At 35.3% G+C, this 27,222-nt stretch overlaps 1 protein-coding gene and 1 non-coding gene across 8 annotated transcripts in view; both read left to right on the forward strand.

Moving 5' to 3' along the window:
- SCAI (suppressor of cancer cell invasion) overlaps positions 1–27,222 on the forward strand; it is a 214,596-nt gene that overhangs the window by 136,326 nt on the left and 51,048 nt on the right. For all 7 annotated transcript variants that reach the window (XR_012473651.1, XM_074211586.1, XM_074211588.1 and 4 more), the window contains 7 exons: positions 4,927–5,022; positions 6,565–6,651; positions 13,255–13,353; positions 15,293–15,389; positions 15,968–16,066; positions 16,417–16,569; positions 26,412–26,513. Coding sequence is in view for 6 of the 7 variants with exons in the window: in XM_074211586.1 (XP_074067687.1) it covers positions 4,927–5,022; positions 6,565–6,651; positions 13,255–13,353; positions 15,293–15,389; positions 15,968–16,066; positions 16,417–16,569; positions 26,412–26,513 (733 nt within the window). In the remaining variant the exon portion in view is untranslated. The remainder of the gene's footprint in view (positions 1–4,926; positions 5,023–6,564; positions 6,652–13,254; positions 13,354–15,292; positions 15,390–15,967; positions 16,067–16,416; positions 16,570–26,411; positions 26,514–27,222) is intronic.
- LOC141510542 (U6 spliceosomal RNA) lies at positions 4,064–4,167 on the forward strand. The gene has a single exon (XR_012475010.1). It is a non-coding gene; the product is annotated as a U6 spliceosomal RNA (small nuclear RNA).

Here is a 27,222-nt window from a genome sequence, read left to right on the forward strand (position 1 = left end):
ATTTCTTGTGTTCATTCTCTTCTCTCCATTGAATATCCATTGCCTGAACTCAGTCACTTAACACATTTTCTTGGGACTATTTTATTAGACTTCTAATTGGCATTCCAACTTTAATGAAAGGTCAAAATAATCATTATAAGGCAAAATTCCACAATTTGATTCCTGTGTAATAAGTTTATTAGTCTTGTGTTCCATTCAAATCAAATTAGTTCTCATCTGAAACTAAGGTAGTGCCCCTCCTCCATACATTTGCAAAAGCAAAAAAAAAAAAAAGTGCCTGGAATGCACTCCCTTCTCCCTTCTTGCTTTTCTGAATCACTGGTATTTTTCCCTGGCTAAGTTTAGGTGTCACTTGCATGTAGCTTTTAATTATTTATTTTTGTGCCTTTTATGTTCCTCCCTAATAGAATATAACAAAAACTGGAACTTTAAAAAAAAATTATACTTTCTGTGACTTGAATTTGTAATTGAATTGTCTTTTGAAAGTCTCTTCCATCTCTAATGTTCTTATGACTATGAGAAAGGCCCTCTTGCCCTCAGTTTTTTTAATTATTAAATGAAAGGGTCAGATTAGTTCTCCATAGCTTTTTCCTAGGTCTAACATTTGGTTTTTCTGTGATTTGGCAAGGAAAAGTTAAAGCTAAGAACTACTACCAATTATTCACTAGGCCAAGAAACTCACATCATATTTAATTGAAAAACTGAGCAAAAATTTTCTCTTCTCACTTTTCCTTCATTTCTCATTACCCAGATTGCTTCTACCATTATCTCTTCCTTCCCCTTTGTTTTACTTGAAAAAGTGACTTTTGCTATGACAAATGGCATGTACAAGTGATCTCATTCCATCCCTTCTTCTCCATATATTGCCCCTTCTATCATCTTCAGTCTCTCACTTACCATTCTTTCCTTGTCTACTGGCTACTTCCATACTGATGAGACACATGCCCATGTCTTTCTTCCTCAGCCTCAATAAAACCTCTCACTTGATCCATCCATCCTCCCACATCTCTCCTCTCTTTTATGGCTTTTCTCTTGAGGTTGGATCATCTATATAAGATGTTTCTATGTTATTTCCTCTCCCTCTCCTCATAACTCTATAATCTGGTTTCTATTTTTACTGTACTTTTTCCAAGTTACTATCTCTTAATTGTGAAATAGAATGATCTTTTCCTCAGTCCTCATATTTTTTTATCTCTCTGCAGCCTTTGACACTGGTCAATCATTGTAATAATTTTAAATTTTATATTGTTGAAATTATATTTATTGCTTGGTGTCATAGGTCTTGTTTGATATTCTATTCATAATGATAATATTCTAAATGGAGACATTTAGGCTAAGTAATTCTAGTTGTCTACTAAATGGGAAAAAAACAGAAAAATCAAAAATTTGTACTTTCCTACCATTAACTCCATGTCAGATGAAATAAGACTGGTAGATTTTTTGATCAAATGATTTTTCACCCTGCTTTAGTGACCTTGAGTCATTCTCTTTCTTCTATCTTAAGCAGTTTGTAGTCTAGGTAAAGAAACTCCCCCTACCCAAATTTCATAAGGAATTCTAAGATGAATGCCTTAATGGGGCAAATAACAGCATCTAGGTCAGCTATTGCACTGATGGTAAATTATTTAACATGAAAAGAATACAAGTCAAGACTAAGGTGGTAGAAGAGTTTGTGTATGACTTGTGTTGTTCACAGCTGATTGTTCACTCAATTCAGCCTCTGAGGTTGAGATGAAACATAGTATGAATTGATTCTCTGCTACTTGTGCTAATTTTGGTTTAACAAATTAGTATTAAAACAACCAAGGTTCTCCACTACCCAGCATGCCACCTTAACAAGGCAGACACTCACATGGAGGTCAGAAGAAGTTATACAAGGCCATACTCAAGGTGTCTCAGAACAACTTTGGAATTGATTATAAAACGTAGAAACACTAGCACAGGACTGCCCAAAATGACCTACCTGCATGAATAAAGGCACTATGCTGTATGAGCAAAGCAGAATTGTGGAAACCTACAAGAAATACAAGATGCACAAATTTAGAGACATCTCAACTCCAAATGTTTATGTGGACTATTTGTGCCCAACATGTCATTGAGCCTTCTGAGCCCATATTGGTTTGATCTGCCATATTTGAACACTCTGTACCTTAGCTCCAACATAAGTGATGTCATTTTGGTTCTGTATGAGAATGAAGGACAACTAACTAACCACCACATTCAGATTTGAACAGAAATTCCCACTCCTATATCTGTTCTTAGCTAAATCCATTTTTTGGATATGTAATCTTGCCACCTGAAATCTAACTTGGAGAATATTCTTGCCCTAACAGTTCTACTATACTGTTTGGTGGGATAGGTTCATTGCATGTGGGAGCAAACCTCTGTCTCTTTATATTGCCATGGTATGAATATGCTTTGTTTGCCTGCTTGCTGCATCACATAACAGTATGGCTTGTATTGGTATCATTTTCCTGAGTACCAATTTTCTCAAATTTATGAACCTAGGTATTTGCTTTAACATGAACCATGAGGCCAATTAAAACAATCATCTTCTTTTCCTTGATACTCTATTCTTTCTAGATTTTCTTGACACACCTCTCTTGATATTCTTCCTATGTACCTGACTCCTCTTCAGTCTTCTTTACTGGAACTTCATCTAGGTTATGTTCACTAATGGTAGGTTTCAGACTGACCCTATCCTGGGTCTTCTTCACTTTTATGTGCCACTTGATGATCTCATTAGCTGCCATGGATTGGATTATCCTTTGGTGGTTTTCAAATCTACTTATTCAACCATAATCTCTCTCTGCTGATCTCTATCCTTGCATTTCCAACTGCCTGTTGGATATCTTGAACTGGATGTTCTTTAGACATCTTAAAATTTAATGTGTCCAAAATTGAATTCATATTATTTCTTTCCAAACACTACCATTTTCCTAATTTCTTTGCTACTGTTATTGAGGGCACCACCACACTCTCACTTACCCTTGTTCACAGTCTGAGTGTCATTCTTGACTCCTCACTCACTCTTCTCTATATCCAGTCTTTTGCCAAGTCTGTCGATTTTACCTTTGCAGCATCTCTGTATAGGTCCCCTTCTCTTCTCTAATCCTTCCATCACTCTAGTACAGGCCTTCTTTGCTTTGTTTGCACAATAGGCAATAGCCTGCTGTTTGTCTGCCAGCTGTCATAAGTTTTTCCTTCCTTCAGTCCTTCCTCTAATCAGTTGTCAAAGTGATCTTTCTAAAGTACAAGTCTGACCATGTCATTCTCCTCTTTGATTAACTCTAGAGGCTCCTTATCACTTCCAAGATCAAATATAAAATCCTGTTTGTGGTTCAAAACCCTTTATAGCCTATCCCTACACTTTCCAGTATTCTAATTTCTTGCATCCTCCACATATTCTGTGATTCAGTGACACTGGTCTCCTCGCTATTTTCATGAACAAAACATTCCATCTCTGGACTAGTCATTTTGAATGGCTGTCTCCCTTCTCTTTCCCACCATGGCTGGAATATTTCCTTTCTCCTTAGCTTCCCTAGCTTCTTTTAAGTCCCAGCTAAAATTTCACTTTCCCAGTCCTCTCTAAATCTAATGCCTTTCCCTCTTTTAATTATATTCACTTCCTATTATTTGTTTGTATATAGTTATTTGTATGTTGTCTTCTCCTATTAGATTTTAAGCTTTTTGAAGGCAGGAGTTTTGCCTTTCTTTGTATCTCAAGTGCTTAATACATTACCTTCCTCATTGTAGATGCTTAATAAATGTTTGACTGACAGACTAGGTGTAAAAGCCAGCTAAGATTCATTATTCACTTAGTGGTTTGTCCTTGTTTGTGAGATTATCAGAGATTTTCCTCGAACAAAGATGACAAAGAGATAATGAAAAAAATTCCTTGAGGTATTGGTTGAATAACAAATAGCCTGAAATAAGCAAGTTCTCGTTTATTGTTTGATTCTTTATGCTTTGGTTGTAGACTCCTTGAGAATAAGGTCTTTTATCCCATACACTTAACCCAAGACTTTGAACATAAGAGGTACTTGAAAAGTACTTATCATATGTTCTCTTTAGTAGCACATACACCAAATTAGAATGATACAGAGAAAATTAGCGTGGCTTCTGAACAAGGATGACATGGAAATTTGTGAATTGATACAAATTTAAAAAAAAATCTTGTTGAATGAATGAATTTCATCTATATTTATACAGTAATAAGTAGCCCACAGTCTATAGGTTTTTATTGTTTATGATTTGCTTTTATAACAACCTTTTGAGCTATAAATAGTATATATGTTTCCCTGTTTTACAAATGAGGTTAGCTGAGTCTCAGAGAAGCTGCTTTGATGCAGCTAGGTGGTTTAGTAGTTGAGATGCTGCATTTGGGAGTCAGAAAGACCTAATTTCAAATTGCTGCATATAACTGGTAGCTGTGTGACTATGGCAGGGTGCCTTAACTTCTCTTGGTTTCATCTGGAAAATAGGACAAATAGCTCTTAATTTGTTATTGGGATCAAATGAGAAAATATTTGTAAAGTGCCTTGCAAACCTTAAAGTGCTATAGAAAGTTAGCTGTTATTTCTTTATTGTATTATTAATCTATGGCTATACAAATTGTGTCACTTTAGATTTTAACACAGATTTCTTGACTACAAATTCAATGCTTTTTTCACAATACAATGTAAATTTTCTCTATGTACAATATACATTTAAAACTTGGTGTTTTATGTCTTCAGAATAAGCATGATTCTTTATAGATAAAACACACCAATTATAGCATTGCTATTTCTGGCATGATATGCTATACATTTTTTAATTACAGTCTCATCAAAAGTGTTTCTGAACTGTCTGTATTAACAATTTATGTGATTTTTAAAATGTTTAACTTGGTGCATTTTACAAATAAATGTACCCTTGTTGTTACAGAGATTTGCCACAGTATGGACAAAAGCAGTGGCAATCCTATTTTGGACGAACTTTTGATGTATACACCAAACTCTGGAAGTTTCAACAGCAACATCGGTAAGAAAATGATTCCTGCTAGATTTTTTTGCAAACCACATAGGATTTTTAGAGACTACTACCACTTCTTGTGATGACAATTTTGTCTTTGTAAATTGCTATGATCATAAAAATCATCACCTATTAATCATCCTTCAGGGGCTGAATCCTTTTTATTTAGTTAAGAAATTTAAGATATTTCATACGTAGTCTTTGGGTATGGGCAAGTATGACTGGAAGTTTTTACAGCTGATTAAAATCTATGAACTCTATTGTTGCACTTTTCAAGAACCTTTTAGAACAGGGTTGTCCAATCTTTTTAGCTCTTCTGAACTGCATCCCCCAACAAAAAAATTGTCAAGGGCTACATAGAGGATTAATGACTGACTGACTGACTGAATGAATAAAATTTAGAAAAAAAAAATATATATATATATATATTAAATGCTTACTATATTACTATAAGCTCTGGTGGTAAAAATTTATTTTAAAAATAGACTCCTTATTCTCACATACCTTATCTTCTAATAGGGAAAAATATGATTAGGTAAGGGAATTTCATTTTTTGCTTTTGTTTTTCCCAGGTATGTGAAAATGGAATTAGGGGGTATGCATTGAGGTAGGATCAGGCAGATGATAAGTTAGCTGAATGGAATGTAGTACTAGAGTACAATCTGGGGTCTAGGATAGCTAGTTGATTATAACATAAAAGATTGTATATCTTGAGTCTGTAAATATTGGAGTGGGTCTTTGAATGGAAACTCCAAAGATGAATAGATTAACTTCTTCATGGATTGGTGCATAAATTTAAGAAGACCTGAATATGGAGGTGTTAGGGATTGTTGTGTATGGGAGCATTGTAAACTATCATCATCTGGTGTCCTTGAGCACCAGAGTCCTGTCTTACTAAGTGCCAAGGCAGTAGGAGTGGATTAAAGACTGCTGTTTTGGGGACAGCTAGGTGGTGCAGTGGATAAAGCACCGGCCCTGGAGTCAGGAGTACCTGGGTTCAAATACGGTCTTAGACACTTAATAATTACCTAGCTGTGTGACCTTGGGCAAGCCACTTAACCCCATTTGCCTTGCAAAAAAACTAAAAAAAAAAAAAGACTGGTATGGTATGGAGCACTTAGAGATCTTGATGGAGTACTTGTCTCCTTTGTCATCCTTGTCTCCCGCCTCTCCAACACTCACCTGGGGAAGATTGAGGGAGTTCAGAACTGGGAATCAGCATAAGAGTCCAGGAAAGGGACTCAACATATGATGTCTGGTAAAGGGACTCAACATGGAAGTTCAAGTGTTGAGTCTGGTGAGGGTAGAAGTTACTTTGCATTGGTTTTAACTTTGTCTAGAAGATGATATATTTTGGGGGTGTTTATTTAGGTTGTTCTAAATATCATTTGGCTCATTCAGAATTCATAAGAAGAGATAAGAATACTTTTGGAAATGATCAAATGGATCACCTGTAAAATTCTGAAAACAAATGTACATGCAAACTTGTGTTTTCTCCCCTATTCTTCAACCCTCATGTCTACTCACCCCTGTCCCCTTTTTTTAAAATAGTCAAGTCTTGGATAATCGGTATGGCCTGAAGCGGTGGCAGATAGGGGAAATTGCTTCCAAGATTGGACAGCTTTACTACCATTATTAGTAAGTAAACACTTATATATAGACTCTTGTGTTATACTGAGAGGAGTGAATTAAAACATATAGGAGTTCAAGTGTGGGTTAACCTTGATTCCTAATATAGAAAAAGAGAAACTGATCAGACAGAACATTGTAAAAACTTAGAAAACAAATAACAGATGGGGATGATGTGTAGTGACTGACACTAAACTACAAATCACCATTGTCTCTGGGAAATTTTCATACTTCATGAATTATATTTGGAAACCTATATGTAATGTTTAGGAGCCTGCTCATAATCTCAGTCTATGAGTTTTCATTAGTCTGGAAGTTTTATTACTATGCCAGGAACTCTAATAGTGTGTGGGAATTTGTACATGTGTGTATTTATATGTGTATAATTATATTTGTATATAATTATACACATATATGCATTTCTATATGTTTTATATAGACATATACATACTTATATCTTTAAAAAACAACAAGCTTACAGAGTAATGAGGTATTTATTAAAAGATGAGGAGATGAGGGGGGGCAACTAAGTGGTGCAGTGGATAGAGCACCAGCCCTGGAGTCGGGAGGATCTGAGTTCAAATCCACTTCAGACACTTAATAATTACCTAGCTGTGTGGCCTTGGGCAAGGCACTTAACCCCATTACCTTACAAAAACCAAAACAAACAAACAAACAAATAAAAGATGAAATGTAGTGATATCATTTTATAATTGACTCTATCCTTAAAACAGTAGCATCTGGGAAAGGGAAGGGACCAACTTTTAGAGAACCTGTTATTTATCAGTGTTAGTTATTTATTAAGTTAAAAAATAAACTATATAGATACAAGATAAAGTAGTTATAAATAAATCATATTAAAAAGACATGAGGATTTAGTAAACTCTAAGGTCAAACAGGAATCAGTACTGTAATGTTGTAGCCTAAGGATGGCATCAGCATTTTGTACTGCATCAAGAAAAGCATAATATCTACAGTGAGAGTGATGATAGTCTCCTTGCTTTGCCCTAGTTAGATCAATCTAGAATATTGTCACTGATTCATGACAATCCATTTCAGGAAGGATATTGGTAAGTTTGAGTATTTCTGAGTATAGTGATTTCCTTAACACTGGATTTTCTCTAATTCCTATAATGTACAAAAGACCATAATACGTGACTAAGACCCAGCCCTCTTTAGTGCTGTCAAAACTGTTTTGAAACTTTGACTTCCTTTTTTTCTTTAAATATTTTCTCCACAAATATTCTGCTTACAACTTTCACAATTAGAATTACTGTTTGAGTACATTTATTGTCTCAGAAATTCCAGCACCAGCCCTGGAGTAAGGAGTACCTGAGTTCAAATCCAGCCTCAGATACTTATCTGTGTGGCCTTGGGCAAGCCACTTAACCCTTGCAAAAAAAAAAAAAATTCCATTGTTAATCTACCAAACTATTCATTTGGGAGTCATTGAAACTCAGAACCCAAGAAAATAGCAAATTCTAAAAATGATTGGCAGAATTCCCAAAGAACCCTAAAAATCTTTGAATATCTAGTCTAACCTACTCCTGAATAGAAGTCACCTATATACCCGAAATAGTTAATTCTTCTTATGGACAGATTCTTTTTTTTTTTTTATTTTTAAAGAAATTTTATTTAAGGCAATGGGGTTAAGTGACTTGCCCAAAGTCATACAGCTAGGCAATCATCAAGTGTCTGAGTTTAGATTTGAACTCTGGTCCTCCTGACTCCAGGGCCAGTGCTCCATCCATGGCGCCACCTAGCTGCCCCTTATGGACAGATTCTTAGAATGTTTGTCCCAAGCCAAAATTTTCTTTTTGACTTCTACTCTTTATTCTCAATTCTCCCTTCTCAAACCTAACCAAAACAAATATAATCTGTTCTGGTAGGACTTATACAATAGATCTTTAAAATGCTTGAAGACAATAATACTCTCTGCAGCCTTCACGTATCTAAGTGGCTTGGTCTACATCCTTTGGATAAACTGTAATGTCTCCTTCCTAAAATATAGATAAGGACTGAATCATTTAGTCCAGGGTTGTTCTGATGAAGAGGGAAAAGTATTTAACACTCACTGAACACATTAACTTTGATTAGGTTTAAATCCAGATGAAAATAATATCATGGAGGAAAGAGATAAAAAAGGTCCAAAAAAATTTCATTTGGAAGTCATAGATTATTTTAGAATATAGCAACTATCTAGAGGAAAAACCTAGGATGTCTCCTTTCCCTGTTGTCATTTGTTGAAATTATGCTAGAGATAACAATAGGTTAAGAGATAGAAATTAAGGCATAAATTAGGGAAAGAGGAGACAGGACTGTTTTTTATTGATGACATGATGATTTACTTAGAAAACCTGAGAGAATTAACAAAGAAGGGTAAGAACAAAAGGTCTCAAAGGAATTGCAAATAATTACCAATTATAAAAAGGTTGCTCCACATCACTAATATTAAGAGAAATTGGAGGGGATAGATCAAGATGGTAGAAGAATAGTAGAAAGAATTAACATGAGCTTTCTTTCACAATTCCTCCAAACAGATCTTTAAAATGTCAAAATTCTAATTCTGATTGGAAAATTTATGAAAAAGTTTTACAATGAGTTATTTTTTCTAGTCCAAGTTGTTATATAGGAAGATAGATAGAGAGGTCTGTGGCCATTGGAGATAGGTATAGGTAGGAACAGTCATAAGCAGGGGCTGTGTTTGTGCCAGGGCAAGAAGAGATTCCATTCCTCACAGAGAAGAAGCTAAGCTTGTGTAGAGTGCTGGAAAAGGCACCATTGTGTAGCTCTGTTGCACACCGTCTTTTCTAGGTAACAGACCCAGGATGCATAAGGAGGAAATCTGTGCATTGGGGTGGCATTCCAGTATGAAGAGAATTTACATGCCCTAGGGCTATGTTCAGAGCAAGGAACAAGATCAAAAGCAAGCCATAGCTGTGAACAGCTGTGTATAGGATATAATTGGAGTGAAGTAGAGTTCTCACTTTCAGCTTTCAACCCAGTCTGAAACCTGTAATAGAAATGACCAGAAAAGGAGTCTTAGATTTAATAGGAGCCTATAATTTTGTTACTCTCAATCAACAGAATTTTCCAGTTGTCTATTTGTGGCTGATTCCAGGATCATTCCACTGAAACTTCAAATAGGTGATCCCACAAATTCAGACTCAGACCTAAGTCAGAAACTTATAGAGCTCAGACCAAACTGGGAGCGCTGAAAGTTTTTAGGTACCTAGCTCAAGTTGTTTCTGAGAACTTGTAATAATATAATACTCAGTACCCCAGGAGAGCTACACCAAGAGTAGCCATTCCCTCCAGAAATACACAGAGCCCAGCCCTAACATAAAATCGAAAGTCAGGAAGAAGTTCAGAAGAAAGAATTTTTTAAAAATGTGACCATAAAAATATAGCATGGGTGCCAGTGAAGTTCAAGGTACAAAACCAGAAAAAGAGAATGATCGCATATATTTGTAAGCAAAGCTTCAAAGAAAAACATCTTCAAGTTCAACCACAATTCACAAGTTCAATTGGAGTATTAAAGCAAGAGTTTAAAATTTTTTTTTTTATCAATAAAATGAGTGTACTTGAGGGGGAAAAAATTGGGGGGGAAATGAGAACTGTAGAAGAAAGATGTATAAAGGGAATTAACAACTTGACTCAAGAAATACAAAATCATACCCAAACAACAAATTCCTTAAAAATTAAAATGAATCAAATAGAAGCTATTGTTAATCCATGAGACTTTAAGAATATAAGACTGAAAAAAGGTAGATGAAAATTTAAGGTCTCTCATAGCAAAAACTACTGTCCTGAAGAAGAAATTGGAGATATATAAGAGCTACTGAATTATGTAAAAGCTCTGATAAAAAAAAAAAGTCTAGACATTTTATTTCAAGAAATCTTAAGAGAAAACTTCCCAGAGGTCTTAGAACCAAAGAGCAAAGTGGAAATTTAAGAAAAATCCATCAGTTAGCTCATGAAAGAAATCTCCTTATGAAAACCCCAATAACAATATCAAAATTGTTAAAATCCACAACTTCTGGTACTAAGAACAAATGCTGCAAGCATCTATAAAAAAATAGGATTCAAATACTGAATAGCGACAGTCAGAATCACACATGATTTAATAACCACCGAACTAATGGAATGAAAAACTTGAGAAATAATATTTGAGAAGGCAAAGGACAAGGGCTTTATAGCTAAAAATAACTTACATTATATTGCTGTTGGGGGAAAATTAACCTTTAATGAAATAAAGGACTTCTAAGCATTTGTATTGTAGAGGAGTTGCACAGATGCTTTGAAGTATATAAACCCAGAAATCAAAAGAAACACAAAAAGGTAAACCTAAGTGTAAAACATAAGGAACTGAAAAAGGTCAAATTGTTTACATTCAAATATGGGGAGATGATAATAGCGTCCCTCTCTCACTTCCTCACCCTGTCATCAGGGATCACAAAGGGAGCATAATTAGATTGAGAGCTTAGGAACAGTTCTATTATGTCTTAATAAATGAATAAAGAATAGAAAGATAGGGGGAAACATACTGGAGGAGGAAGGATAGAAAAAAATAATCTCACATAATCAGGATATATTATTAGAAGTCTAGGGGTGTCTAGGTGGTGCAGTGGATAGAGCACCGGCCCTGGAGTCAGGAGTACCTGAGTTCAAATCCGGCCTCAGACACTTAATAATTACCTAGCTGTGTGGCCTTGGGCAAGTCACTTTTGTCTTGCAAAAACCTAAAAAAAAAAAGTGTACAAAATATAAGGGAAGGGGCATGTAAAGTGACCAAAGGAGAAAAGATTCCTTACACATGCACAAACATGCGCACAGGACACATGAGAGGAATATAAGGAGATCATATTAAGGGAGGGAGCACTCCTAAGTAAAACAAACACTCAAGTTCAAAAATATTTATTGTAGCTCTTCATGTGGTAACAAAGAATTGGAAACTGAGGGGCTGTCCATTAATTGAGGAATGACCTAATAAGATAATGTGACAGAATACTATTGTGTTGTAAGAAATTATGAAGGAAATAGTTGCAGAGAAAACTGGAAATAGTGATGAAGAATGAAACAAGCAGAACCAGAAGAACGATTTATGTAATGACAATAATATTGTAAAGGCAAATGACTTTGAAAGACTTTTAAGCTCTGATCAGTGTAGTGACCAAATTTGATTCTAGAGTACTCAGGGTGAAACATGCTACCTATCTTTTGAAAGAAAAGTGAAAGATTCAGAATACAATTTAAAATTTTTTTTAAAGATGTACAATGTAGGAATTTGTTTTGATTGATTAAATGTATATGGGTTTTTTTTTCATGGGGAGCATGAGAGAGAGAGATTTTGCTTTTAAAAAAAATAAAACTTAATTTAAAGAAGAAAAACATAGATCAAAACAACCATGAGGTTCCATCCTTTACCTAGCAAAACAATAAAAATGAGAAAGGGGATCAGTCAGAGTTGGAAGGGCCATGTGAAGACAGATTTATTGATTCCTCCTTTAAAGGACACAGATGAATTGGTCTATATGTTCTGGAAATCAATTTGAAATTGTGCAAAGAAAGTGACTAAAATGTCCTTACTCTTTGATCTAGAGATCTTACTTCTATGTGTATTTCCCAAGAATATCCTAAATCAAACATAAAGAAAAATTTCCTATACACTAAAATTTTCATTATTTTTTACTACTAATAAAAGTTGCAAAGGATAATTTGGGGAATGATTAAAAACCAGTGGTATATTAAATGTATTGACCTATTGTTATGATGCTATAAGAAATGAAGACTGAAAAAAGTCTAGGAAGGGATGGCCTGGTTAAAGTACTACAATGGGACTAGTTAAGAAGATGAGACTGGAGGGCAGCTAGGTGACGCAATGGATAGAGCATCCGTCCTGGAGTCAGTAGGACCTGAGTTCAAATTCAGCCTCAGACACTTAATAATTACCTAGCTATGTGACCTTGGGCAAGCCACTTAACCCCATTGCCTTGCGAGAGAGAGAGAGAGAGAGAGAGAGAGAGAGAGAGAGAGAGAGAGAGAGATAAGATGAGGAGACGAAATGAGACTGTTCCTTCAGTATTTGGATTGGGTGACATAAATAGGAAGCACATATCTCGAAAAGTATGAAGGTGAAGGATCCAAAACACAAGCTTTCTTTGTTTGCCTTTTTACCATGATTATCACTGTTCTGGATATAGTAGGAAAGTTTTTTGGGGTTTTGGATTTTGGAGTTGGTTTTTTTTTTTTAACATTTATGCTTATAGCATTAGTGGCCATTTAGTTTAACCCATAACTGAAGCATGAATTCCCATTTACAACTTCTCCAATAAATGGTCATCCAGCTTGTTTGAGGATAAAAAAAACAACTCATTATGTTCCACAGCAGCCCACTTTATTTTGGTGCACTGCTGATTTCTAGAAAGTTTTTCTTATGCTAAACTGAAATCTTAATTCAAAAATGTGTGCTTCCTACTGTTGAGGAGATTATAGTGTAGAAAAGAAGCTCCCATATTTTAATAGACAGTAGAGGAACCAAGTACCTGTATATTTGGAGAGTTTGAGATACCCCTAGATATAGAAAATTAAGATGATATATTTCTCCTACAGCCTGCGTACATCTGAGACCAGCTATCTGAATGAGGCCTTTTCCTTCTACTCTGCAATCAGACAGAGGTCTTATTACTCTCAAGTCAGTAAAGAGGACAGGTATGGTGGAAGCAACACAATACCTATCAGTTTATAAATATGGTATTTTAACACTCATAAAGTACACTTTATTTAGTTTCTGTACCTGAGTTTATCACACAGAGTAGTTGTTTATTGTTAATTGAATTGAATAATATGACAAAATCAGGTAGAAAAGCTCAAATTTTGGTGATACTTTTATGTTCATCTGAATAACTTTAAATTCTGTCAAAAAAAAAGAGGAAAGATTTGAAACTAATGTGATAATTGAATCTGTTCTCTGTAACTTTTGTTTGACTCAGTGGTAAGAATATTTCTTTTCAGAATTCTTGAGATAGCTCCGAATCTGAAACCAAAAGTTTTTCTTGTTACTTTTACTTTTTTTTTAAACAAAATTTGACTCTACTTTTTGAAGTTTAACAGTCTTATTAGAGCAAATATGAGTTATCTAATGTAGTCATTTCATTGCCTAGTCTCAACCTTTTCATAGTATTGTTATAGAACAATGATTCCAGAATATATATATATGTAAATGTATACATCTGTATATGTATTCATAGAAATAATACACAAGAACATATACGAAATTTAATTTTTGGCTCCTTCATATCATGTGAAAATGAAAACGTTTGGAAAAACAATGCTGATGATGACTATATACATATATATGTGTGTGTGTGTGTGTGTGTGTGTGTGTGTGTGTAGAGTTTTACATTTTACAGAGTACTTCATAATTTTATATTATCTTCACACCATAGATGTTGTTATGTATGCTATATGTACATTTATGTACTTATATAATAAAAATATTATTTTTTAACAAAGAAACTGAGTTTCAAAGAAATTAACTGACTTTCTAAATTATATAATAAATAGCATAATACTTAGAATGAGTATTACAGTATGAATTCAGCTATCTCAGTTTAACACTGGAAAGTCCATTATTTTCTGACAGAGAAAGGATAAAATCTTAGTCACCTCAGTCTATGTAATAACAATGCTAATTAGCATGTGAGATTATACCATTATATTCTAAAGGATTAATTCGCATCTTGCAGCAATCCGGCTTTCCTTATCATTTTTTATATCCTGTGTTCTTACCTCTCTTCCAGCTTTCAAAGTAACTTGAATGCCTTGTACTTTAAGCACTGATTGCAACTTGTACTTGCCAGTTGCTGTGCAGTTCACAAAAAAACATATCTTAATACAAATGCTAAGCGAAACTCACATCTATTCATCTTGTATAAATCTGTAAGAAGCCAACTATAAGCATGCACAGGTGTTGCCTCGTTGTCATTCACTCAAATAACCTTTACTTGTACAGGTTCAAAGGATCATAGATCTCCTCAGCTTCTTTTTATTTTTCTTAAACCCAGGAAATACTCCTTCAATTTCACTTCATCTCTAGGTAAATCAAATTTCCCTGCAAGCTTGCAGTTCTCGGTCAAGTAGGATATAAACCTTGCCTGTTGTTTTTGTTACAATTCATATTTCAAATTCCCCATTTACCCTGGTGGCCTCTGTTTCATTCCTATAAGTGCCCTCTTCTCCTTTACTGGTGCTTATGCTGCCTATCCCATCTTGCCTTCTTTTTCTTTCTTTGTCCTCCATAGTACATTGTCTTTTTCCACCCCTCAGAACTAGACCTAACTTAAGGTTCAGGAGATTACCCCACCATGACAAACAAGTTAAGATGGATACTTTTCTTTTCTTTTATGTATCATAGCCATCCATATCTATTTCAACTCCTGTCTGTTCCACTAAAACTGCCAGAATATATGAAACCACCATCTTTCACCAGTTCAAATATTTTCACAAGTATACTATCAAAGGACAATTTTTGGGAAAAACTATGTTATATTTCATCTTAGGAGCCGGCATCTTGATACAATGGAAAACAGAGATGGTTAAATGTGTATTTTTAAAAACTGATGAATTATTTTATCTTTTCCTGCCATAGACCCGAATTGGTGGTTAAGAAGCTACGATACTATGCAAGATTTATAGTGGTTTGCCTTCTCCTCAATAAAATGGATGTTGTAAAGGATCTGGTCAAGGTATGTGGACTTTGAAATGATGAGGAACTTCAAACCTCATTATTACTATTTTATCTGTTATTGATTATTTTGGGAACATTAGTTGATAGTTTCATATTTGATTTGTTTTATTAGTGATAATAGTTGCTACTGCATTGGTAGTGAGGTACACCCACACAGAAGAAAGAATGGAACTTTAGAGTATTTAGTAATTAATACTACTGATAATAATAATGAAAATTATTATCTGCATTGTTACAAGTACTAAGCATCCCAATAAGATCATTGATAACTTGAAGTAATAATCCTAATAATGGCTTATTATTCACATAATGCTTTAGAATTTACAGAGGTTTTATGCACATCATTTTATATAGTCTACCAACAATCTTGTGAAACAGGTACTACAATTAGTATTTTATATATTTTAAAGATGAGGGAACAGTCTTCAAGAAATAAAGTGATTTGTTTATTATGGTCACTCACCTAGTAAGATGTCATGCTGAAACTTGAATTGAGATGTCCTTATTCTATGTTCAGTACTTTTCCTACTAAATTTCTTTTGTCTGCAATCTTTCTTTGTGGATTTTTAAAATCAGGAACTTTCTGATGAAATTGAAGATTATACTCATCGCTTTAATACTGAAGATCAGGTGGAGTGGAACCTGGTACTTCAGGAGGTTGCAGCCTTTATTGAGGTTAGCTTACTCAGTTGCTTGTATCTTGTTTTTATATAAGCATGTGTATGTACATTTACCATTTAAAGCATCTGTAATGTGTATGTCTTTGTACCAAAAAAAGAAGCCTAATTGGTTGTTTTTGAAAGTCTTTTTGGGGCAGCTAGGTGGTGCAGTGGATAGAGCATGGGCCCTGGAGTCAGGAGTACCTGAGTTCACATCCGGCCTCAGACACTTAATAATTACCTAGCTGTGTGGCACCTTGGGCAAGCCACTTAACTACATTGCCTTGCAAAAACTAAAAAAAACAAACAAAAACAAATTTTTTCCTTTGTATAGTTAACTTCTGATTTTTCTTTTTCTTTTTCTAGGCAGATCCAGTCATGGTTTTAAATGATGACAATACCATTGTTATCACATCTAACCGATTGGCTGAAGCAGGGGCCCCTTTATTGGAGCAAGGGATGATTGTAGGACAGCTGACTCTGGCTGATGCACTCATTATTGGCAACTGTAATAATCAGGTAAAGAATTACTATGAAATGTTTAAATTTTGCTTACAAAAAATTGGATTCTTATCAAAGTAGGATTAGTAATGTTATTTTTCTATGTATATATCATATTTTCTTGAAGTATATAATAAGGATGCAGAAACAAACATTAAATACCTACTATTGGCAGAATACTATATCAATAACCTAGAAAGATAAATGTCTTGATTTAAACTATGATCCTTGCCCTCTTGGAATTTATAGATTAGTACAGTGATAGAGAATCTCCAGAAATAACTAGATAGATTTATTGCAAAACTTAGGAATTTATGAGGAAGCTCATCAATAAGCATAATCTTAGTAATATCTCTTAGAATAATTATTCATTTCATCTATACCTATTTATCAATGTGTTATATAAGTTCCCTGACTTCCTATACCTTTTAATTACTGTAGTTTATAGAACAAATTTTTTGTTTTGCAAGACAGTGAGGTTAAGTGACTTGCCCACAGCCACACAGCTAGGTAATTATTAAGTGTCTGAGGCCGGATGTGAACTCAGGTACTCCTGACTCCAGGGCTGGTGTTCTATCCACTGCACTACCTAGCTGCCCCCTAAATTTAGGTTAATTAAAAAAGAAGTATTTAAGAAAACTGATTTTGCACTTCAAGAACATGTTGCTATTTATTGGGTAAATTTTTGAAATCTAATATTTAATTTTGCATTGTAGATACTAAAACAATTAAAAAGTTTTTAAACATTCCTTAAACTTTTTTTTAGGTGTTTTTTTTTGCAAGGCAAATGGGGTTAAGTGACTTGCCCAAAGCCACACAGCTAGGTAATTGTTAAGTGTCTGAGGCTGAATTTGAACTCAGGTACTCCTGACTTCAGGGCTGGTGCTCTATCCACTGTGCCACCTAGTCACCCCTACATTTCTTAAACTTGAAAAAGAAGCACAGAATATGATTTTGCAACTTTTTTTTTCTTTCAGAGATAATTTTATCTCATTTTCTAGCAAAGTGGATGGGAAATGTATTATCTTTTGGGAGTAAATCATTGAGTTGGAAGCTCATAAGTTAGATGATCTTAAAAGTGCCTTCCATCTCTTGTTTCTGTGATGTTTCTATGATGTTCTATGATGTACATTCTCTTTATTTTACAAAGGAGAAAAGTGAGGTCCATAGAGTGGCCCAAAATGATTCATGTAGTAAATAACTGCCAGGATTTGAACTTCTGACATGAAAATTGGTCTTCTTTTCAGGACACCCTTTAGCTTTTTGTATTATGCGTATACTGACACATTCACGAAGCCATGCTTACAGGGTCCATCCTCTATAAATTTATGCTGAATAATCTCAACACAGACATCTACAAGGCAATCCTTTTACCTCTCCCCAAATAAGTCATTCTCACAATCAACAGAACAACTCTTGAAAACCTTTTCATTTCTCCTCAAACCTCCACTATTCCTTCTACCCCTCCCCTCTCAATAGAGAAACTTGCCTCATATTTCACTGAAAAATTGAGGCTATTCACCAAAAACTCCATCTTTTCTCTTTCTCATAGTCTCTCATCACTCAGATGACTTCTGCTATTATCTCCTCCTTCACCCTATTACTCATGAAGATGTGAAGGCAAATACTTCTTCATGCATAAGTCATTTCATTCCATCCCTCCTTCTCTAGCAGATTGTCCCTTCTATCATTCTCATTTTCTCACTTATCATCATCATTCTTTCCTATCTACTGACTTCTTCCCTACTGCTGAAAAACATTCTCAAAGTCTCTCTCTCATCCTCAAAAAATCCTTCCACTTGATCATCCTTCCCTGCTAGGTTGCATCTCATATCTTCTCTGCTTTAGCGTCTGCATACAGTGCTTCCATTTTATTTTCTCTCACTTTCTTAATTCTCTACAGTCTGGCTTCTAGTCTTTCTATTAACTCATAGTACTCTTTCCAAAGTTACTTTAATGATTTCTTCATTGCTAAACTGAATGGTCTTTTCTCAATCCACAGCTTTCTTGAACTCTCTTCAGTGTTTGAAACTGTCAAACACCCTCTTCTCCTTGATACTATGTTCTTTCTAGGTTTTCCTACTTTTTATTTAAGGCAATGGGGTTAAGTGATTTGCCCAAGGTCACACACCTAGGCAATTATTAAGTGTCTGAGGCCAAATTTGAACTCAGGTACTCCTGATTCCAGGGCTAGTGCTCTAACCACTGCACCACCTAGCTGCCCCCTAGGTTTTCTTGATATTCTTCTCTCCTGCTGAAATAACTGAAGAAACAAAGGTTCAAGCTTCCAATCATATTCATTTATTAAGTGGTGAACGCCAATTGCATAACAATTCAGGACCAGGCCTTTTCAGCCTTGCACTACACCCTATGTACAGGAGGAAATGGATTTAAATGCATTAAAAATAAGATTTTATAATCTTATCAAGAGTTGGGAGGGGGGAAGGTGAGCTGGTAGACTATTCTGGTTGAGAAACAAGATGTCACTCAATTCCCAGGATTACAAACAGGTAAAATGAAACTTAAGTCTCAAAATCGAGTCCATTTTATAATACAAAATCAATTTGCTTCACATAATTAGCACAATTCTTTCAGTTGCCCCTTTTGTTTCTTGGAGGAGGAGCTAACCTACTCGCCAGGGTTCACTTAAATATAAACCAGATTTGTAAAGTATTTCTAATGTGCTTATTCTCACTGTCAACATTAGGTATCAAGAAAAGACCTCTGGGAAGCATCTTTTCTCAAAGCTTAATACAACAACAAACTCAGGGTGTAAGAATAATAATGATGATAAACAAACTTTGTTAAAAAACACTAAAAGCAAACAATCGAACGATAGGTCAAATTGCTCACAAGAAATCACAAGCAATCAATTTTGAGAGACATGTCACTAAACATGAAACAAAAGGCTAAAACAATACAACAATAATCAAAACTTAATATCATTAAGTCTCCTTGTATCCTAGTAATCCACTATTTAATGTCTGTTTAAGTGTCTATTTAATCACCGTTGACATCTTGAGTTCAAAATGTCCCATGTAGTTGTCTGTTCCTGGGAAGGATTTTTCTCTAGACATATTATAATAGACCTCATTCTCAGAACAACTCTGAAGGAGGCACTGCTCTTTGGGTCCAAATCACTTATAGAGATTCTTAGGTAATTCTGATTAAATCTGCCAGTAACAAGACTTAATATAATTTTGTACAACTTCCTAAATTTGGTTTTCCAAACCAAAAACATGCAAATTTTAGTTTTGATACACTACTTGATATTTCTATTTTTGCTTAAACCCTCTTTTCAAGTTTTCAGATAATACTTTAAAATGCAAAAAATACTTAAAAGTCTCCTTATCTTCTAGTGAAAGTCTAATAATAAAGCCTTTAATTTGCTGCAATTAAAAGTTCCTTCTTCAGGCCAATTTTTTGAGGCATTTAGATTTATATAGATTTTAGCATAATTTGAGAACTCTAGCTTTTAGCCCTCTTCTCCACTTCTGTGGGTTTCCTTAAGGGGTTGTCAACTTAATAGTATACTCTTCCCCCAGTCTCATGCCAAAAGACATTTTTTCTAGAGGAATTTCCTTTGGGATGCTACTCCTGGATCCCATAATTTCTCCCAAGGGAACTTCCCCAACTGTATGGAGGATTATTCCAGTTTATTTACCTGAGGGGGACTTCTACAAAGGAACGTCACAGGAAATGCTATCCACATTCAGATATGAACTGTGGAGTCTGAATGCAGATTGAAACATATGATTTTCACTTTCTTTCTTGTGATCTTCCCTTTTGCTCAGATTCTTCTTTCAAGACATAAGTAATATGGAGATATATTTGGCATGATTGTTCATGTGCAACCTGTATCACATTGATTGGGGTGAAAGGAGGGAAGAGAAGGAGGGGAAAAAATCAAAACATAAATGTTGAAACTATGTTTATATGTAGTAAGGGAAAAAAATAAAAGGAAAAAAGGAATTTCATGGGACTATCTACTTCCCCAGCAGTGTAGGAATTAACCTTCCTGAGGAGTATGGGGATTTCCTTTACCAGTGACATAGGAGCTTTTCCAGTCCTTTTCAGCATGCGATGAATAGGGTTTGCCTTCCCTAGCAAACAGTCTGGAAAAAATGAAATTGAGGAAGGGTAGGAGGATATCTAACAACTAGGACAGTCTTTTGTGAAGCCCCAAGGTGAAAGATTAATCAAATTATCTTATTGAATTTTTCTGAAAGAATCTCCTTGTGGTTTGGGTCCTATCTTTCAACCTAGATAGCAGCACCAATTGTGGTGGTGAAACCTGAAATAACTAAGGATACAGTTTAACTTTTCAGGCACATTGATTTATTAAGCAATACATGCCAGTTGCAAAACAAAGGAGAGCCAGGATTGACACTGGATCCTAAATACAGGGGAGACAGATTTGTATGCATTAAAAGACAAGATTGAGTAAGCTTATTGAGAATTTGTAATGGATGAGCAGGTGGGCTTTCCTGGATTTGAAATAGAATGTCACTCTAGACCCATGATTAGCAAAGAGTTGGAATTTACAAGAAATTGAAGCTTAGGTCTCATGGAGTCAGTTTTATAAAAATGGAATCAATTTGGTTCACCATCTGAGAGACAAGCTTCTGGACCTTTCTCCAGGAAATGTCCACTATTGGTAGATTTCTCACAGGAATCTTATGAATCATCATTTCTTCTTTTCTTCTCTCTACTTGTTGACTTTAACATCTCCTATGGATTGGATTATCATAGCTATGCTGATGATTTTTCAGATCTTATCCAGTGTTGCCCTCTCTGCTGACTTCTATCCTTGCCTCTCCAATTCGCTATTGGCTATCTTTAAGTAGATGTCTCTTAGATATCTTAAAACTCAATTTGAGGGGCAGCTAGGTGGTGCAGTGGATAGAGTACTGGCCCTGGAGTCAGGAGTACCTGAGTTCAAATCCAGCCTCAGACACTTAATAATTACTTAGCTGTGTAGCCTTGGGCAAGCCACTTAACCCCATTGCCTTGCAAAAACTGAAAAAAAAACTCAATTTGTCCAAAATTTAACTAATTTTTTTTCCCTCCAAACCCTCCTTTATTTCTAACTTATCTACAGTACTATGTAATGCACCACCCTCCTCCCAGTTTCCCTTGTTCACAAGCTAAGGGTCATTTTTGACTCTTGACTCTTCCTCTTCTATATCTTTTGCCAAGTCTGTTGATTTTACCTTTGCAATATCTCTGCATAGATCCTTTGTCTTCTCTAACTCTGTCACCACTCTAGTGCAGGCCCTCATCAATCTCATTACTCAACAGTCAGTTACTTGAGGGTTGCCTGTCTGCCATAAATCTTTTCCTGCTTAAGTTCATTCTCTACTCAGATACCAAAGTAATTTTCCCAAAAGTACAGTTCAGATCATGTTACTCCCCTGTTTAATAAACTCTGGAGACTTCCTATCATGTTCAGTATCAAATATAAATTCCTCTATGGCATTCAAAATCCTTCATAACTTGTCTCCTCCTCTGTCTCCTATTCAGCCAAAGACACTGACTACTCTCTACTCTTCCTTGAGTAAGACCTACAGTTTCCTTACTTCAATCATTTCTTTAAATGTCTGCTAAGCTTTATTTTTGATATTCTGAACTTGCCAAATAAGTAAGCAGGGGAAAAGGCTATATAAAGGATATTTATAGCCAGCTCTCTTCTGGAAGCAGAGACATGGTGATTGAGGGGATGGCCATAGGTTGGAAAATGGCTGAACAAATTGTGGTTTGTGATTAAGATAAATGCTATTCTGTTATAAGAAATGATATACAGGATGCTCAGTAAAAAACTTGCAGGAGCAGATGCAACAGGAAATGTACTATAATATATAAAGTAACAGCAATGTTGTAGTATGATCAGCTGTGAAGGACTTAACTTTACTCAGCAATGCTGTGACCCAATATATCAATGAAGGACATGTGATAAAGAATACTATCCCTCCCAGTGATAGAGCTGATGATGTCTGAATACAGATTTGAAGCACACTTTTTTTAAAGCTTCATTTTTCTTGAGATTTCTTTTTTTTTTTTTGAGGGTTGGGGTTATGTTTACTTTCACAAAATGACTACTGTGGTAATTTTTTTCATGATTACACATTTTTAGTCTATATCAAATAACTTGCCTTCTCAATGCGGGGCAGTGAGGTGGGAGGAAGAGAGAAGATTCAAAACTCAGTGTTTTAAAAGTGAATGTTGATACTTTTGTTTGTCAAAATGTTGAAAATAAAATAAAATAAAGAGGAAAAAAGGATTATACACAAAATCACAAATATCCATGTGTACTTTGACCCTCTTTTCCATTTAAACTCTGACCCCCCACCCATCTCATTTTCCCCCATACTGTAAAAGTTTTCCTTGTGTGTCTCCCTCATGTGAACTAATTTCCTCCATTTTCTCCCTTCCCCCTTCTCCCACTGCATTCCTTTTTCTCATCATCAGCTAATTTCCATGCCCTCTGTCTATGCAGAGTCCTTCTAATTGCCATAATAATGATAAAGTTTTTAGCATGGGTATGCATCTTCCCAAATAGAAATGTAAACAGTTTAAACTTCTTAAGTCCTTTATACTCTCACATTTACCTTTTTTTTTGTTGTTGTTTTCCTTGTGCCTTATATTTGGAAATCATATTTTTTTTATTCATCACTGGTCTTTTCATCAGGAATGCTTGAAAAATCAAGGGGTAGCTAGGTGGTGCAGTGGATAGAGTACCGGCCCTAGAGTCAGGAGGACCTGAGTTCAAATCCTAATTAAGAGTCTTAATAATTGCTTAGCTTTGTGACCTTGGGCAAGTTATTTAACCCCATTGCCTTAAATAAAAAAAATTTTTTTTTAAATAAAAGCAATGCTTGGAAATTCTCTATTTCACTAGGAAACAATTTTCACAACTAGTATTTCTGACAAAGGACTCATTTCTAAAATATATAGAGAACTGAGTCAAATTAAAAAAAAAAACAAGCCATTCCCCAATTGACAAATGGTCAATGGATATGCAAAGGCAATTTACAGATGAGGAAATCAAAACTATTCATAGTCAAGTGAAAAATTGCTCTAAATCATTACTGAATAGAGAAATGCAAATTAAAGCATCTCTGAGGTGCCATCTCATACCTATCAGATTGACCAATATGACCAGAAAGGACTGTGTTCAGTGTTGGAAGGAATGTGGGCAATCTGGGACAGTAATGCATTGTTGGTAGAGCTGTGAACTCATCCAACCTTTCTGGAGAGCAATTTGGAATTATGCCCAAAGGGCAATAAAAATGTGCAAACCCTTTGATCCAGCAATACCACTACTGGGTCTGTACCCTAAAGAGATGATGAAAAAGGGTAAAAACATCACTTGTACAAAAATATTCATAGCAGCCCTCTTTGTGGTAGCAAAGAATTAGAAATCCAATGAATGTCCATCAATTGAGGAATGGCTGAACAAATTGTGGTAAATGTATGTGATGGAACAGTATTATTCTATTAGAAACCAGAAGGATGGGAATTCAGAGAAGTCTGGAAAGACTTGCATGAGCTGATGCTGAGTGAGAAGAGCAAAACCAGAAGGACATTGTATATTCTAACAGCAGTATGGGGGTGATGATCCACCTTAATGGACTTGCTCATTCCATCAATGAAATAATAATCAGGGATAATTTTAGAGTACCTGTGATGGAGAATACCATTTGTATCCAGAAAAAGAACTGAGAAGTTTAAACAAAGAGCAAAGTCTATTTTAAAGTGTCTTGTGTACTACTTAATTTTGTTATCTAATATTTTGTTTTCTCCTCAAGGATATGATTTCTCTCTCAACATATTCGATTTTGATCAATGTGCAACATGGAAACAGTGTAAAGAGTATCAGACTGCCTTCTGTAGAGGGGTGTAGGGAGGGAATGAGCATGGGAGAAAAAACTGTAAAATTCAAAACCTTACCTAAAATAATAGATAGAAACTATTATTGTAAAAAAAAAAACCTCTCCATTTCATTAAATGTTCTTTCCCCCTCCCCACTATCCCACCTGCAAAGATTTATAATAAGTTATTCTTGGTTATAATCCTAGCTCTTTTGCCTTCTGGAATATCATATTCCAAAGGAGACAAGGGTGTCTCCTTTAACATGACAGGTGCTAAATCTTGTGTAATACTAACTGTATTTTTTCATCAGTGAAGTTTTGTGCCTCTTTTACCATTTGGCTAATTCTGTTTTTTAAGATATTATTTTCTATTTTCTTCAGTATTTTTGTATCCTTTTTTTACTGTACTGTTCATTATTTTTTTCTTAATTTTCCTGCATCACTTTCCTTTCTTTTCACAGTTTTTCCTCTGCTATTTATTTGAGTTTTAATTTTTTTTAACTTTTTCAGAAATTCTTATTAAACTTGTGTCTAGTTTGCGTTTTTTCTTTGAGGCTTTGCTTATAGCTATTTTTACATCATTGTCTTCTTTTGAGTTTGTGTCTTGATTTGTTTTTTTACAATTGGATCCTTTTTTGATTGTTCATTTTTCCAGTCTATTTCTTGACTTTGAATTTTATGTTAAGGTTGACATCTGTTTTCAGTTGGGGTGGGGAGAGGTGTTACAATACTGTCCCACACTTCAGATTTTTGCTGTGCTATTTTCAGAACTATTTCTGGGAGTTTGGAAGTTTTCAGTGCTCCCAAGGTGATTTGATTTGGTGAGATTTTCCTGCTCACTGGATCTGCGCTCTAGTTTTTACTCAGGTGTCGCTGATCTCATGCAGCCCCAAGTGCCATTGCTTGTTAGGGCCCCTAATCTCTTGGGTCCAGGGCACTCTGTGCTTAGACTGAAGTTCAGAAGTAGATCCTGCAGTGGAGTGCTAACAGAGCCATGTTCTGTGCCTAGTGCTGGCACAGGGGTTCCTTGTAATTTCTTTCTAACCAGTTTTCCTGTTCCCTGACCACCTTTGGTTTGAGAGCTGCTGTTGTATCTCACAGCTGATGCTTTCTTTGTGTGTACTCTGTGCCACTTCCCATCCCATTGTCAGAGACCTCTCTTTCCAAACTCCTAAGTTATCTTGAACTGGAAAAAATGTCTCAGTTCAACTTTTTGTTGGCTCTTACCACTCTAGAAATTCAATGTGAGGCATTATTTTAAAGTGGTTTGGAAGGGAATATTGGGAGAGCCCAGTGGCGATAATTGCTCTGCTCTTCCAGGTTTACTCCCCCCTCCACCCCCACATACACCCATTTCAGTCATTTTCAGCTGTTATTTCCCTGCTCTCTGCCACCTCCCTCATCCTATGTCCAGAATGGTTTCCCTCCTTATTTCTGCCTTCTGGCATCTTTTGAGTTCCAGATAAAATCCCACCTACTATAAGAAACCTTTCCCAATTTCTCTTCATTCTAATGGCATCCCTTTGTTGATTTTTTGTTGTTGTTATTTTTTAGCAAGGCAATGGGGTTAAGTGACTTGCCCAAGGATACACAACTTGGATAACTATTAAGTGTATAAGGTCAGATTTGAACTCAGGTCCTCCTGACTCCAAGGCTAATACTCTATTTACTACACCACCTAGCTGCCCCTATACTGTAATCAACTTGTTTGAATATAATTGTTTACACATTGTCTCTTCCATTAGGGCTTGAGTTCCTTTAGAACATGAACTGTCTTACTGTTTTTGTATACTCAGTGCTTAGCATAGTGCCTTACACAGAATTGGTACTTAATAAATGTTTATTGACTGACTGATTACTTATGTGACTTCTTTAGAGTTAAGGAAACTGAAGAAAAGGGGGAGCCTTTGTCAACATGTTATAATTTACTGGACTTTGCTTAAGACCATTTCTTTCCCTGATCAATATTTTGGTCTGTTTCTTTTGTAGGTGAAGTTCAGTGAACTAACTGTTGACATGTTCCGGATGTTGCAGGCCTTAGAACGAGAGCCAATGAATTTAGCTTCACAGATGAACAAACCTGGAATGCAGGTGCCAATCCTTTGTGGGTTTTTTTTAAGCTGAGTAAAACATTTTGAGCTGCTTATACTATTTATAGAGGGAAGTCTATGTTTTCTTATAACTCAAGGATTAGTGAACTGTAAAAGTAATTCTTCAGGCTTTCTGAAGAATTTTCATTATTGTGGATGTTTCACAGATACAGATGTATCATTTGTACAGTCTTCTATTTTTACTGTGATTAGAATAAGTTCATCAAGTGGCCAATATTCTATGAGTCTCTTTGTACTGGATGAGGCTCACCCTCAAATGATTCATAATAATTCCTCCTTGAATCTATTATCAGAGCTAGAAATATCAGAGCTTGACACTAGTAGGTAGCCTTCAAGAACTAGATTCATCTTTATACCACTTTCGTATATCAGAGGAAGTCTTCTGTGAAAGGCCTTAAGCCATAACATTTTTCTTTTGTGAGTAACATGAATAGTTGGGTATAATAAAATGGCATTTGTTAATTAATATACCAGAACATATTTGCTGCATGAAAAAATATTGGGGGGGCCCACTAAGTGATGCAGTAGTTAAGAGCACCAACCCTGGAGTCAGAAGATCTGAGTTCAAATGCAACCTCAGACACTTATTTTTATTTAGCTGTGTGACCCTTGGGCATTGCTTTGAAAAAAACAAAAACAAAATTGAAGTATGTCCATTAAAATAAACTTAAGTTATTTATTTTGTGTGT

The sequence above is a fragment of the Macrotis lagotis genome, chromosome 1, assembly GCF_037893015.1.
Source record: "Macrotis lagotis isolate mMagLag1 chromosome 1, bilby.v1.9.chrom.fasta, whole genome shotgun sequence".
Taxonomy (NCBI): Eukaryota; Metazoa; Chordata; class Mammalia; order Peramelemorphia; family Peramelidae; genus Macrotis; species Macrotis lagotis.